This window comes from Tachypleus tridentatus, chromosome 6 (genome assembly GCF_004210375.1).
Source record: "Tachypleus tridentatus isolate NWPU-2018 chromosome 6, ASM421037v1, whole genome shotgun sequence".
Taxonomy (NCBI): Eukaryota; Metazoa; Arthropoda; class Merostomata; order Xiphosura; family Limulidae; genus Tachypleus; species Tachypleus tridentatus.
Window position 1 is genome coordinate 58,144,061 of NC_134830.1, and position 13,224 is coordinate 58,157,284.

General features: G+C 30.0%; 1 protein-coding gene across 1 annotated transcript; it reads left to right on the top strand.

Annotated features, from left to right (window-relative positions):
* The first annotated feature begins 215 nt into the window (after positions 1–215).
* On the top strand, positions 216–12,892 carry eEF1beta (elongation factor 1-beta). Its single transcript, XM_076504979.1, has 7 exons — positions 216–394; positions 2,198–2,320; positions 4,276–4,402; positions 6,453–6,516; positions 10,408–10,533; positions 12,305–12,372; positions 12,748–12,892. The coding sequence occupies exons 1-7, from the start codon at positions 315–317 to the stop codon at positions 12,832–12,834; spliced, it is 675 nt and encodes a 224-aa protein (XP_076361094.1). The 5' UTR covers positions 216–314; the 3' UTR covers positions 12,835–12,892.
* The last annotated feature ends 332 nt before the right edge of the window (positions 12,893–13,224 follow it).

The following is a 13,224-nucleotide window of genomic DNA, read 5'->3' on the forward strand; positions in this document are numbered from 1 at the left end:
GCAATGAGTACACAGGACTACTTGTACTTGTTTTCTATCAGCCACCTATAACAGAACTTATGCTGTCTTTGCTGTCCATATTCTAGGGATATAACTTTGAATTTTATTGTTTCAGTTTATATTTATATTCGTATTGTTTCAATAATGAAAATTATATAACACATATATTTATTTACGATAAAAATTTAAGTTATAGTAATATGTTTTCGACAAAATGTAGGGGGATCTAGTTCTTTTTGGTGGCCAGAGCATTTTGGGTGAACACGTGTCTTGTAAAGTTAGAAATAGTCTATTTTTTTAAATATAAACGTAAAATGGGTTTCGGTGATCTAAAGAGCGAAACTGGTGTAAAAGCCCTGAATGATTATTTGTGTGATCGCAGTTATATAGAAGGGTTTGTATTTATTTAATTAAAGCAATATAATTACGAACCCTAACCCGAGTATCCCATCGTTAATCATTGACTAATAATTAATTACGTCAATACAACTAATAATAATATTAACGCATTATTCATAACTTCTGAGTTACATTCTACAGTTTCAATTGTCCCTAAAGTTAAGACGCTGGAATAAGTTGTATGTAACATTAGTTTAATAATGGTTAATACTAGCAGTAACATTGTAGGTTGTGGCTAAAATCCATAATGATGTATATATATATATATAAAACAATGACCCATTTAACTTCTGTATTTTTAAATACTGTTCTTAAACATTCACTCTATAAAAGGTAACAATTGAAACACACCATATATTACTCCATGTTTTTAAGTTTAAATTCTTGTAAATAATGAAGTTCTTGTTTCCCTATGGAACTTGACCAGGCATTTAGGGCACTCAACTCATAATCTGAGAGTCGTGGGTTTGAATCCTCATTGCACCAAACGTGCTCGTCCTTTAAGCTGTGATGGTGTTAATAATGTTTGGTCAATCCCATTATTCCTTTGTAAAATAATAGCCCAAGAGTTGGCAGTGGGTGGTAATAACTAGCTGCCTTCCTTCTAGTCTTACACTGCTAAATTAGGGACAGCTAGCGCAGATAGCTCTTGTAGCTTTGTGCAAAATTAAAAAAACAAACAAAGCCTTGTAACCATATGTTTAAGTATAAATTAGCAGTTCTCTCTCTCTGACTTTTCTTCTGCAGACCATTTCAGCAGGAAAAAAGACCCTACTGACCACCTACTAGTGTTATCTCACCTGTTCTTTTCTCTCAGATAATCTTGACCTGGAATTGCATGTCAGTAATGTGTATTTTAGGCCTGGCATGGCCACGCATGTTAGGCATGCAACTTGTAGTCCGAGCGTCGCGGGTTCGTGCCCACGTCGGGCCAAACATGCTTGCCCTCCCAGCCGTGGGGGCATTATAATTTGACGGTCAATCCCACTATTCATTGGTAAAAGAGTAGCCCAAGAGTTGGCAGTGGGTGGTGATGACTAGCTGACTTCCCTCTAGTCTTACACTGCTAAATTAGGGACGGCTCGGTGCAGTGGGCTAACAACATACTCACTTAAATACTTGTTGAAGAATCCACAAGTGATTGTGGCCCTATGTTCCTAGATGGAATCTAATGGTGATAACTAACTAACTAATGTGTATTTTGGACCATCTTGCAAACCACTTGGAGGACCTTTTTGAACCACTGATATAAATAGACCCTATGATTAGCTTTACTAATTATTAACAATGCAGCACTGCTTTAAAGACTTGAGTGACTTATTTACTCCTATTGTAATATTCTCTTTCATTGCCATGCCATTTCTTCAGTTTCCTCTGAATAACATCATACATCCAAGTTATTCACCAGCAGTTTTAATGAAACTTAGTTACAACTGAACTTAGTTGAGTAGGGTAACAAACCAAGCTAAGTGTAAAATTTGTTTAAATGCAATTTTCCATCTTTATAAGTAAATGTGGAATTATATTCAGTATTCCTTCTTCACTATGGGTTGATCCAATGGACTGAGTTTGTTCACCTTCATTCATTAGGATTTTTAGTTTAAAAGCTAGAATTATTTTGGTTAGGTTTTGTTTCTCTGTCAGATTATGCAACCACATTTTTTAAAACAAGTCTTTTAAAGCATGACAGTATAAAAATGCTAAGGCAAAAAGCATTTTTTAAAGTTTTGTGAGCTTTATTAAGTTAATTTTTTCAATACATTTTACAGATTGTGTAATTTCTTTTTCTGCATAATAGTTATCAGCCTTCTCAAGCTGATACTGTGGTGTTTGAAACTTTGAAGAATCCTCCAGCAGCTTCCTTCCCTCATGCTCTGCGTTGGTACAATCATATTGCATCATATGGAGGAGAACGGAGCAGGTATGTTATGTTTATGAATTACATAAGTGATAAGTTGCATTGCAAAATATTTGTAAGTAAATGCTGTTATAAGGTACAAGCATCTTTGTGTATTGGAAGACTTCTATAGGCTTAATAATTATGGTACAAGTCTCAAAAACAGTAGTTGCTTTCAGTTTTATTCATTTGCATAGTAATTGAAAGTGGACCTGCACATTTTGCCCATTCAAACTCACATAACTGAAATGTCTGTTATATAACAATTTAATTTTCAATACGAATGTTGGAATAGAGTTCACTTTAGTGTTACTGTGTGCATGGTTACATCAGAATTATGGATGTAAGTAAAGCCATCAACTGCAGTCCTCTGCTGAATAATTTTATTTTCATTTCCAAGCATTTGGTATATTACTTCAATGTAATTAAGCATGTTACTTTGTCATACAATTTGTATGTACTCAGAATTCTACTCAATCCTGCAAACAATTTTTTTTTTTTCACCATTTGTTTATGGTTTAACAATGGAAGAGACTGATTAAATACAGATCAAGATGAGGCAGTTATGTCTTGTTTACTTAGTTTGAAGTTTATTGTGTAATTGTTAGATTACAGAATTTAATAACAAGGCACCTATTGTTCCAACTTGGCAAACCCATTCACAAAATTTACCATAAAAGCTTACCCTTATCATTTAAATACTTACCATATCCTTTAATTTCCCTTAAATTTACTAAATCAACCACACCTGAGGGTAACTCATTCCAAAGGCCTGAGACCCTGTTAGAAAACTTAAAGATGACTCCTACCCTACTTTTAAGTTTTTAATGTCTTTTAAGCCCTATCATATTTACTGTTAAATACAAAAAGTGATGCATTGAGACAACCAGTTACCTCAATACATTGACACCTCAATGAGATATATGACTAGCTTTACTTTGTTCAAATTAAAATAATTCTGGTTATCAAACGGCATATGTCCTTTATAGACCAGATGTCTTCCTAGTATCCTTCTATTTACCTATTCTAAGGTTCAGTATCATTTCTAAAGTAAAGTGCACAAGACTCAACACAATATTCCAAATGAGGCCTAATCAGTGATCTTTACAATGAAATAATTTCTTTAAATGTAACATTTCAAAGATACAACCTAAAATTCTATTTGCCATGCATCTATCAACAGCACACTATTTGGATGATTTCACTGTATGAATAATGTGAAACACCATACATTCACTATGTTTTAGGAACTCTCCATTTTTCATTCTGTTTGCACTTTTCTTGGATAGGAGTTTTGGTAGGTTTTGATTTTACTATTCAATCTTCATTTAGGATAATCCAGTATAATCCACACACACAATTTTGTATAGGAGTCTAACCTAAGGTTAATTGGAGTTTAAGGTACTGATCAACTGGAATACCAAGATAATTGTCTTCCATAACAATTTTAAGGTTATTCCTATCAAAATTTAAATTGTGTTTAACCCAAATACACTGTCTTACATTTATTAGATCTTTGTGTAACTAAGGCATTATGTTGTATCATATAATATAAAATCAGCACTGTTAGATATGTCAGCCTGTTATGTAATCCATGTTCTATTCATCAAAATAAGTTTGAAATTACAAATATTTTAATGATTTTTTAGATCAACTGAATAAAGTTGAGTCACATGTTGATTGTTAGATTCCTTTCTCCAGTTTGGAGTGGCTTGCATGATGAATATGATATAACAAGAAGTTAATATTTTGGAAACTTTAAATTGAAGTCCTAAAAGATTCACTTTCAAAATTTGAACATATTTTTTGTAAATTTTGTTAATAGAACTGAGTTTCAAGTTACAGATTGAATCCTAGTTGAGTTAGCATTGACTTTAATTTTCTCTTGTATCTTACTGAGGATGATTATATGAGTGCAATAAACAACAAAATATCTATTGGTTAACTATAATTAAAAGTATTTTCTTGTTTTACCACAGCTTTCCTGGTGAGAAGAAGGACATCAGTGCCTTTGGTACCTCAGAAACTATTTCAGATACTAAGCCAAATAAACCAGCTGCAGGTGACGATGATGATGTTGATTTATTTGGCTCAGATGATGAGATTGTGAGTGCATGTATTATTCCAACTGTTTATGAAATGAGACAGGTGTTTGAATGTGTCATTTTTGATGCATGTATGTTTAATATCAAGTTGTTTTGTAGTAAGAGTTGAAGATCATACTATATGCTGTTATTAAAGTGCCACAGATGTTTCAGAATCCATATTCTCTTCTTAATCACAAACAAAGAAACAAAACCTTTATGTAATAGTTAACTGTTATTTGTGAACATGACAGTGTAATCACTTAGATAATGCTGAAAATTAATATTAATAAATATCAAATATTCTCTCAGGCTTTAAAATTATTGTCTTTATACAGAGCAAGTTAATTTATAAGAATTGCAGAACTGAATGAAAATATCCTATATGGCATTGCCCATTGTCTTGTGAGCAGAAGTAAATTGTTTGCTATTTTGAACATTTTCATATCCCTATGTTCTTTTTATGTGTGATAGGTTTATATTTAGTTCCTAACAGCCTAGGATACAAGTTAGCTCTATTGTAGAATTTGTGATTTTAGAACTGGCTTGGTGTCTGTATGATACAATAAAATATTTACACACTTTAACTGTGAGTGCATTATAAGATGCATTCAATCACTTACTATGGATTGTAGGATGTTGCTCATTGACTGTTTTCTGTTTGGTCAGCAGTTCAAAGTTATGAATGGTGACTAATAGTAGCTTTGCTGTAAATGCAAAAAATAAGTATTCAAACACTCAAGGACACAAATTTGAGTGTTTGAGTACTTTTATTTTTTACGAATTTTATGTAGATTCTGCAAATGAAAATGCATTTCTTGTACATAACATTGTTATGAATTCAGTATTTTGAAAATTTGAGATTTCATTGTAATACGTTTTTGTACAAAACTGTTACAGATGTTTACTTTGCTGTAGATTTCAGTTATGAACTGTAATGAAACTTGATAGGGTTGGGTGGAAAGTAATCTAAGCCTAAAAATTCTCTATATCATTTGGTTCTATGAAAAACATTTCTTATCAAATTGCAATATCATAATTTATTTGAAGTGTTATATGATAAAGCAAGCTTTATAAAATGATTAAGTGTCAAAAGTTTTTTTATAATAATCTTCCAACAATGTATCATCAAGCTAAGCTTTATTAAAACATTAGTGAAATTCACATGAAGTTCTTGTTGGAAATGTGCTGAAATCAACCCAGAATCAGAATTTGTAATTTATTCTATGTATAAAAAATTAAATAAATAAAGCTTTTATATAGTACATTCCAACTTTGAAGTTTCTAATGTGTGAATGAAACAAAGGATTATTTTGCAAAAGCATTTTTAATTCTCTGGTGCATTTGTTTTCTGTACCAGATTTCAGTGATATTAGTTCAGTCAGTTCCTCCCAAGAAATTGACACCCAATAGATGGACATGTTTGCTTTATATATACTTGGAAGTTGTATCATATTGAATTTAACAGTTTTTCAGATAAAGGTTTTTATATTTTGTATTACTATCACTTATCTATTTATATATTTTTTTCTTTCAAAAAAGATGTTACTTTTCTTAGTGCACTAAGAAAATTAAGACCAGTGAAAAAGATGAACCACCACACTTGCATTAATGTAAAGATGAAACGGTACTTGTTATTATTAATGTTACATATTTCCATAATTATTACAGCAGTGGTAAATATTTTTCATTAATATCTGTAACATTTGACCCCTTAGGTAAATATTACTTTTACTCTTTGTAAAATATGCATTCGCTTAATGGGAATATAGTTGTATACTGTACTAACAACACTGACATTTAGACTTGTTTAACCAACTGTCTCTCAATCATGACTGTTTCATATGTCAACCATTTTTTCATTAATTCTGATAAAAAGAGTATTCCTAGTGCCTTTTTGTATGTGCATCATTATTGCAGCTATATGTCTGTGGGTTACACAATTTGAAGTTCTATCAGCAGTTAGTGTAACGTTTTGTTTAATGTCAGATATATTTCTTGTTCATTGTTTTTTTTATGCTGCATTTTTATCAGTTTTGTAATTGTGTTAATTTTGTGTGTTTGCTCTCCAGGATGAAGAAGCTGAAAAATTGAAACAAGAAAGATTAAAACAATACCAAGAAAAGAAATCCAAAAGTATGTAGAATTTAATTCATGTACTAACCACTGTTTTATATCTGCTCTAATAGCACAGGATGTGTGAATTTCAGAATAAAAAGTGAAAGCAAAAGTCAAGTATGTAGTTTCATTTTGTGTTATTGTGAAAAGTTGAAGGTTCTCTCTGTAATCCTTCTAACTATATTTAATTGAAAGTTCAAAAAATGCTAGGAGCTGATGTGAAATTTTACTTGGTGTGTTTTGTGTGTGATAAAAGAAGTCATTCTTATGTGTCAGATGTAATCCTTGAGATATATGTCTTGCTCTAATGTGAAGTACCCTAAAATTTGTAACAGAAACACTAAGTTTGTCAAACAATTCAAAAGTATTAATTTTTCATTAAAATTTCCCACATTTCACTAAAACATTTTAAGTTCCCAACTTAATATGATAGCAGATATAGTATTAACAAAAGTGAGCAATCATTTTTCATTGGCAGTCAGATTAAAAAGATTTGAAATTGCTAAAAGCAATTCAGTTGAGAGCAGGCATTAGCATACTTGGATGACTGAAACTTTTGCATCTAAAAACTGTCTAGAATACGGAATAAACTATTAGAACTGGGAGATTATTGAAATTTACTGATCAGTTAATTGGAATAATTGAAAATATTAATAATCAAAAACCCTAATTTTACTAGTTTATTATTTTTGTTAGTTGTGATGCCAACCAATTACACAGAACAAACTTCAAATAGTCAAACATAATGAATAATAATAATAATGGCAGTATTTCAATTAATAGAAACTTGGGACAATTGGATATACTGACTTTGACTGGTCATTTTCATAGCTACAACTGATTTATTTGTAACTTCGATTACTGGGAAGTTGAAGTAATTGGTTAAAAAAATTGGAAACCAGTTGATTATTTTTGTTACACTAATTGATACTCATAGGTAATTAGTTTTATCAAACTAATTGCTCAGCTCTGTAAGCTAAGAGTTAAAGTACTTGTGTACTAATGTAAAGCTATATATAATGATATATAATTGATTTCTTGTAGTTACTAGTGAACTTAAACCAAATTATAGATCTAAAAAGCCTCCAGCTACATAATATTTATTTAAATTTTCCATACTTTTCATGCAGTGTATAATTGTCATAACAAAATATAAGTTGTGGGGTTTTAAAATAAGTCATTGATTGAGGATGGGCTTAAAAATTGTTGAAAAAAATTGCAAATTTGTTGTTTGTGAGACTTTGGAGCTGAACTGTGTTTAAAGTTGGAAAACTTGTTTTATTTGAAAATTACACATTATTATTATTCTTATTTTAAAATATTTTTGAATAAGAATTTATTGATATTGGGTTTATAAATATAGTTTTTTACGTGAACTTTGAAATTTGATATACACGTATGCACTTGAATACCTGAAAGGTGTTCACCAGTCATAAGTGTAATACATCTAAAAATATTAGTACAGTGGCATATTAATGCCAGGTTTAAAAAAAAAAAAAAAGTATAAACTGGAAGAAAGTCAGAAGTATATTTAAGGTGCCATGGAAATAGCTAATGTATGAACTTGCTGAACAGGTTTGGTAAAAGATTACCTACCTTTTTAATTATAATATTTTTCTTGCTATTATTTTAGTAAAATTGAATGTGAGAAGGGAGAAAGTTGTAACAAATAATAGATATTAGTGTTTTTCAACTGTGAACATTTAGTTATTTTGAGGAACAGAATATCTTTAATACTTTTTTCTTTAACTCAACTGAGTCTTGTTTATGAAACATTTTCAGCATAGAAAAGCAATTTTAAAGGAATCTTAAATCATTACCTTGGTATCATTTGAACATGTCATAATATATTTTGCTTAAAAATGTTATGAATTTTTAGAAAGATTATTGAAACACAACTGTGTCATGAAAAACAAAATAGTATTATTTCATACTAAGGTTAAAGACCAGAATTTATATCTAGGGTTTTCCATATACTCTATTCAATTGAATGGATTGTTTTAATCAGCAATCTTTGTTCTGGTGTCTTTACCTATCACTGGTTTATCAACTGTACATTTTTTAAAAAATTGTATGTTATTCTACTGGAATAAATTAGAGGAGATGCTGTATTGAATATCTAGTTTTTTAACTACCTACTTGTTGATTCTCTCTCTTCAAATGAAAAACTCGTACCCTCAAGATATATTCATTTTCTGAAGTAGCATGCACTGCACAATTCTGCATAACTTTTTCAAGTTTTATGACTTAGGAAATTGTTTAAAATTCTGAGCGTAGAATTTGTTTGAAAACTTCAGACACTAATGGTGTTTCTTCAACCCTCTCTGAACTGTAGGGGTATCAGTGAAATGTTCTGTTTTTTTTGTACTCATGGTGAAAATACTTAACCAAATTTTGTGAAGCATGTTACAAACTTTTTGCTTTAAAAAGTGTATAATCATAACATGAAATTTCCTAGTATTTATTAGGTGCTTTTGAAAAAATATTTCCTTCATCTTATAATTTCACTTTTGTTTATTATTGATCAAAAAGTTCCATTTTATATGTAGGGTCAAGTTCAACCTGCTTCATATTTATTTATATATTTCTTTTGAGAAATTTATTGCTGTAAATCATGCTAAACATGGCAAAAACTAAAAGATTTATTGGTGACCTATGATCTTACCTTTCAAAAATATGTAGTTACCTTTTCCATGTGTTATGATTCTTACCAAGATTATTTTGAGATCAACTCGTATATAATAAATAGTTTGTTTGTTTTTTCCAGTAAGTATTAAGTTCTTTTATTGGTGTTATTTGAATATGATGAACTTAACTGTAGGTCCAATGAAAAAGGACTATCCATCCAAGTTGTTTGCTTTTATTTACCATATTTGCTAAACTAACTGATCTCAACTAAGGTCTTGTCGTATAAAAATATTCCTGTGATTTTTCAATCACATGTATGAAATATTTTTAGGAATGAAAAGAAATGATAGAAAATTCTTAGGTTTTTAATCTTTTTCAAAGTATTATAAACTTCACACAAGATGTTTGGTAGCTACTACTTTGACAAACAATAACTTTGTTAGAACCACTTTCACATTAGGATTCAGTATTAGCTCCTAGGAGATTTTTGGGTACCTAATACTTTGACCAAAAAAAACTTACTGCTAGGACCACTTTGTTGATGTATGTATATTAAACTATAATTTTTTCAATGATTAGGTCTAAATATCTTCAAAGGCTGTGTGGGCTTTGTGAGTGATAGGTTCAGAGCATGTACTGTGACACCATAAAAAGGAGACAGTGAAATAATGTAGTGATAAAACCACTGACAGAGAAGAAAAATGTTTTGAAAAACAAGACTTGGATCATTATGTTTGGAATATCATAAAATATATCTGTGTGTGTAAACATTTTTGTGTATTTTTCTGCATGAAATATACTGAAATTTGTAAAAATGTATTACGTTTATCACCTGAAAGGTACACATGAGTTACATTACAATTAAAACAAACTGCAATGTGAAGGATATTGTATATAAAGTAAAGCAGTATGAATTAGATTTTTTTTCTCCTCAAAAAGCTAATGATGTTAAATTTACCAAGTCATGTTGTTTATGGCTTTCTTTTTCTGTTATTTGTCATTTATTGTTTTAATCTCAGTGGTGTAGAGTTGTCTCTTGAGCAAAATATATTACCCCTTTTATAGTGATGTGTTATGGTGGTGTAAAAATGTGCTTAAATTTATTAACTGAGTCTGCTTAACATTATTATTGAATGAATCAGTGTGCTGTTGTACTCTTCATAATCAAAGTTTATTGTAATGGTTAGTTAATTTTTAAATTAAGTTTATATATTTATATTTATGATTGTTGTGTATCATATCTATTGGGATAAGTAAGATATATTTCAATTAAACTTGCAGAGCCTGGACCAATTGCCAAGTCTAGTGTGGTATTAGATGTGAAACCATGGGATGATGAAACAAACATGGAAGAAATGGAGAAGAATGTCAGAACAATAGAATGTGATGGTTTAGTTTGGGGAGCAGGTAAGTATATATTATGTAACTTACACCTAGGTTTTTACGGTTTATAAGAATGCCCTGTGAGATTAATATTAAAACATTGTAGTTTCAATAAAAGTTTTTAAGGTCATGTTAGAGTTAAATTCCTTCAGAAAAGGTTTTTAAAGTATTTTTCACATGCCTTATGTAAGTATTTTAATTTTTTCTGTTGAAGACATCAGTAAAATTAGTGGTAGTTTAAAACAACATTTAATATCTTTTTTTGAGTGGTTATCCTCTATTGTTTACTATCAGGTTTTCATCTAATTTGCAAGAGATTGTCTATGCACGTAGAGGACTTTAATAGAGACTCGTGCATGGAACTCTGTCATATTTATTAAATAAAAATAAATTCATTTCTGAAAAGAAAAAATTGAATGTAAAAAGACTGAACTTTTCAGGTCCTTATTATTAAAGAAAAAATATAAAGTTATATTTTTTCACACACACACACACACACACACACACACACACACACACTGAATTGGAGTTTGCAAAATTAGGGTTAACAATGTAAAATACAAAGTAAAACAAAATACAATTTTTATGTAGATACTAACTTATAAAATACTTAAGTGGTTAGTGCAATAGATTGTAGATTTGAGGTTCTGAATTTTGCTGCAAAAGTAAAAAAAAAAAAAAAACAACGGGTTACAGATACATTATGAAAGTGATGTTCAAATTGCACTAGTTCAATTAAAGTAGCCCAAAGATTGTCAGTGGGATATGTTCTCTAGTTATCTTCCCTCTAGTTTCTCATTTCAAAATTAGGAACAGCTAATGCAGATAGCTCTTGAGTACCTTTGTGTGAAAATTCAACATACAAACAATAAAACTTTGAAAGTAGGCATGGATACAATCAGAATAACATGACAGCTTGTGAGCAATTTTCTTGAGATGGCTAGAATACTAACACCCACAGAAAAAATTGGGCCTACCTCAGGAAGTGGCAATTAAGATTTCACCTTGGACAAATTGCTTTTCTCAAGCTTTTATTTTTGTAGGAATTATGTATGTTAGCTTGTATCTTACTTACAATCTATTTTTTCACACATATTCAAACTTAAGGAAAAAATAGTCAAGATGTTTATAACTGGACTAATTTAAATAATATAAAACTTTCAGTTTTTATCTATTGAATTAAAATAAATGCTTCACATCCATCCTTGAACAGCACAGTGACAACTTTATAAAGTATCATCAAATTCAGCATTTATTAGAGATTTATTCAATTCATGTTTTATCTGCATTATTAAAAAGTATGTAGCAGTTACTTAACAGCATGTAATAATAGTTCCTACTTCTGAGAACTTATTCTAGTCTCACTAAATCTGTTTATGATTTTGGAAGCTTCACAAGTATTATGTAGTCTTGAAATTTGAAAACTAGTGTTGAATGTTTATTATTGGTAATCTAGTAAGTCATGTTGTGTTCAGTTTGGTTATGATATTTTTTGTAACTCTAAGTATAATGGAAAATCTGGGTATAACCAACACTTTTTCAATGTTATTATTAGTTGAGTAATTTGTGGGAAAATTAACTTGTGCACAAGCAGAGTAACTTAGTAAATGCAGATTTGGGTTTTCTGTTTTTAATTTATGATTGTGAATATTTATATACTTCTAAGATGTGAATAGAAATGTTTAGATTATAGTAATAAATACTAATTGTATTTCCAGTGTTTAAAACTCATGGCTTGAAAATATATTTTTAATTTTCTACTAGTTTCCTTAATTTACACCATTTTTTTAAACAGCCAAACTGGTACCACTAGCTTATGGAATCAAAAAGTTGCAGATACTTTGTGTCGTTGAAGATGAAAAGGTTTGTCAGCTTAAAACTTCTTTGAACTAGTTAATTAACACTAATATGATTGTTTAGTTTTCTACAGAAAATGACAACCAATCTAATCGTCTGCTACATTATGATGTTGCTAAAGTTTTGTGTTAACACTTGGAAGTTGTTTTATTAGAGAAACATCAATCACTACAAATAACATTCAATTGTTGTGTCTCAATTATTGCAAATTAATCTTTAAAGATAACACATTTTAATCTTGGTAACGAGCTTCATTGTTAAATAGTTGGTAGATATTTTACTAATTATTTTATTATGGTTTTTGTTTGAAAAATGCAATTAAGAAATAGTTGTGGAAGAACTCAATATTTTTACTTGTTTTAATTGGTATGAATCTTTTAGGTGAGCATTGACTGGCTGCAGGAAAAAATAGAAGAATTTCAAGATTATGTCCAATCAGTGGATATTGCAGCATTTCAGAAAATCTAAAATTTATATGCATATGATTTTCTGTTAAATTTGATTAATAAACTAATCCTTTTCAATATTTACTGAGTGGTTTGATTTTTTTTTTTTTTTTTTTACACATCTTTATTAGCCTTAAACAGCAGCTGTCATCAATTGATGTTTTCCAAGAAAAAGTTGGTCATTGTCAACTTGTGTTTTCTAGAAAAAGGCAGCCATCATCAATTAATGATTTCATGCTTTATGTTCATTACAGCTATCATCAATTGATGATGCAGGCTAAAAACATTAGTTGGCAAACCTACTCACACTATAGTGACCATACCAACTCAAAGCTTTACATCTGAGTCATTTTCTCAGATAAGTCATAGAGCAAAAACATTCTTCATCCAAAGAACATCAGTACATGATGAT

Excerpts from the sequence above, each read along its gene's own strand:
- eEF1beta (XM_076504979.1), top strand. The coding sequence starts at position 315 with ATGGGTTTCGGTGATCTAAAGAGCGAAACTGGTGTAAAAGCCCTGAAT. Across the intron at positions 395-2,197 it reads GATCGCAGTTATATAGAAGG|TTATCAGCCTTCTCAAGCTG; the intron begins GTTTGTATTTAT and ends TCTGCATAATAG. Across the intron at positions 4,403-6,452 it reads TTGGCTCAGATGATGAGATT|GATGAAGAAGCTGAAAAATT; the intron begins GTGAGTGCATGT and ends TTTGCTCTCCAG.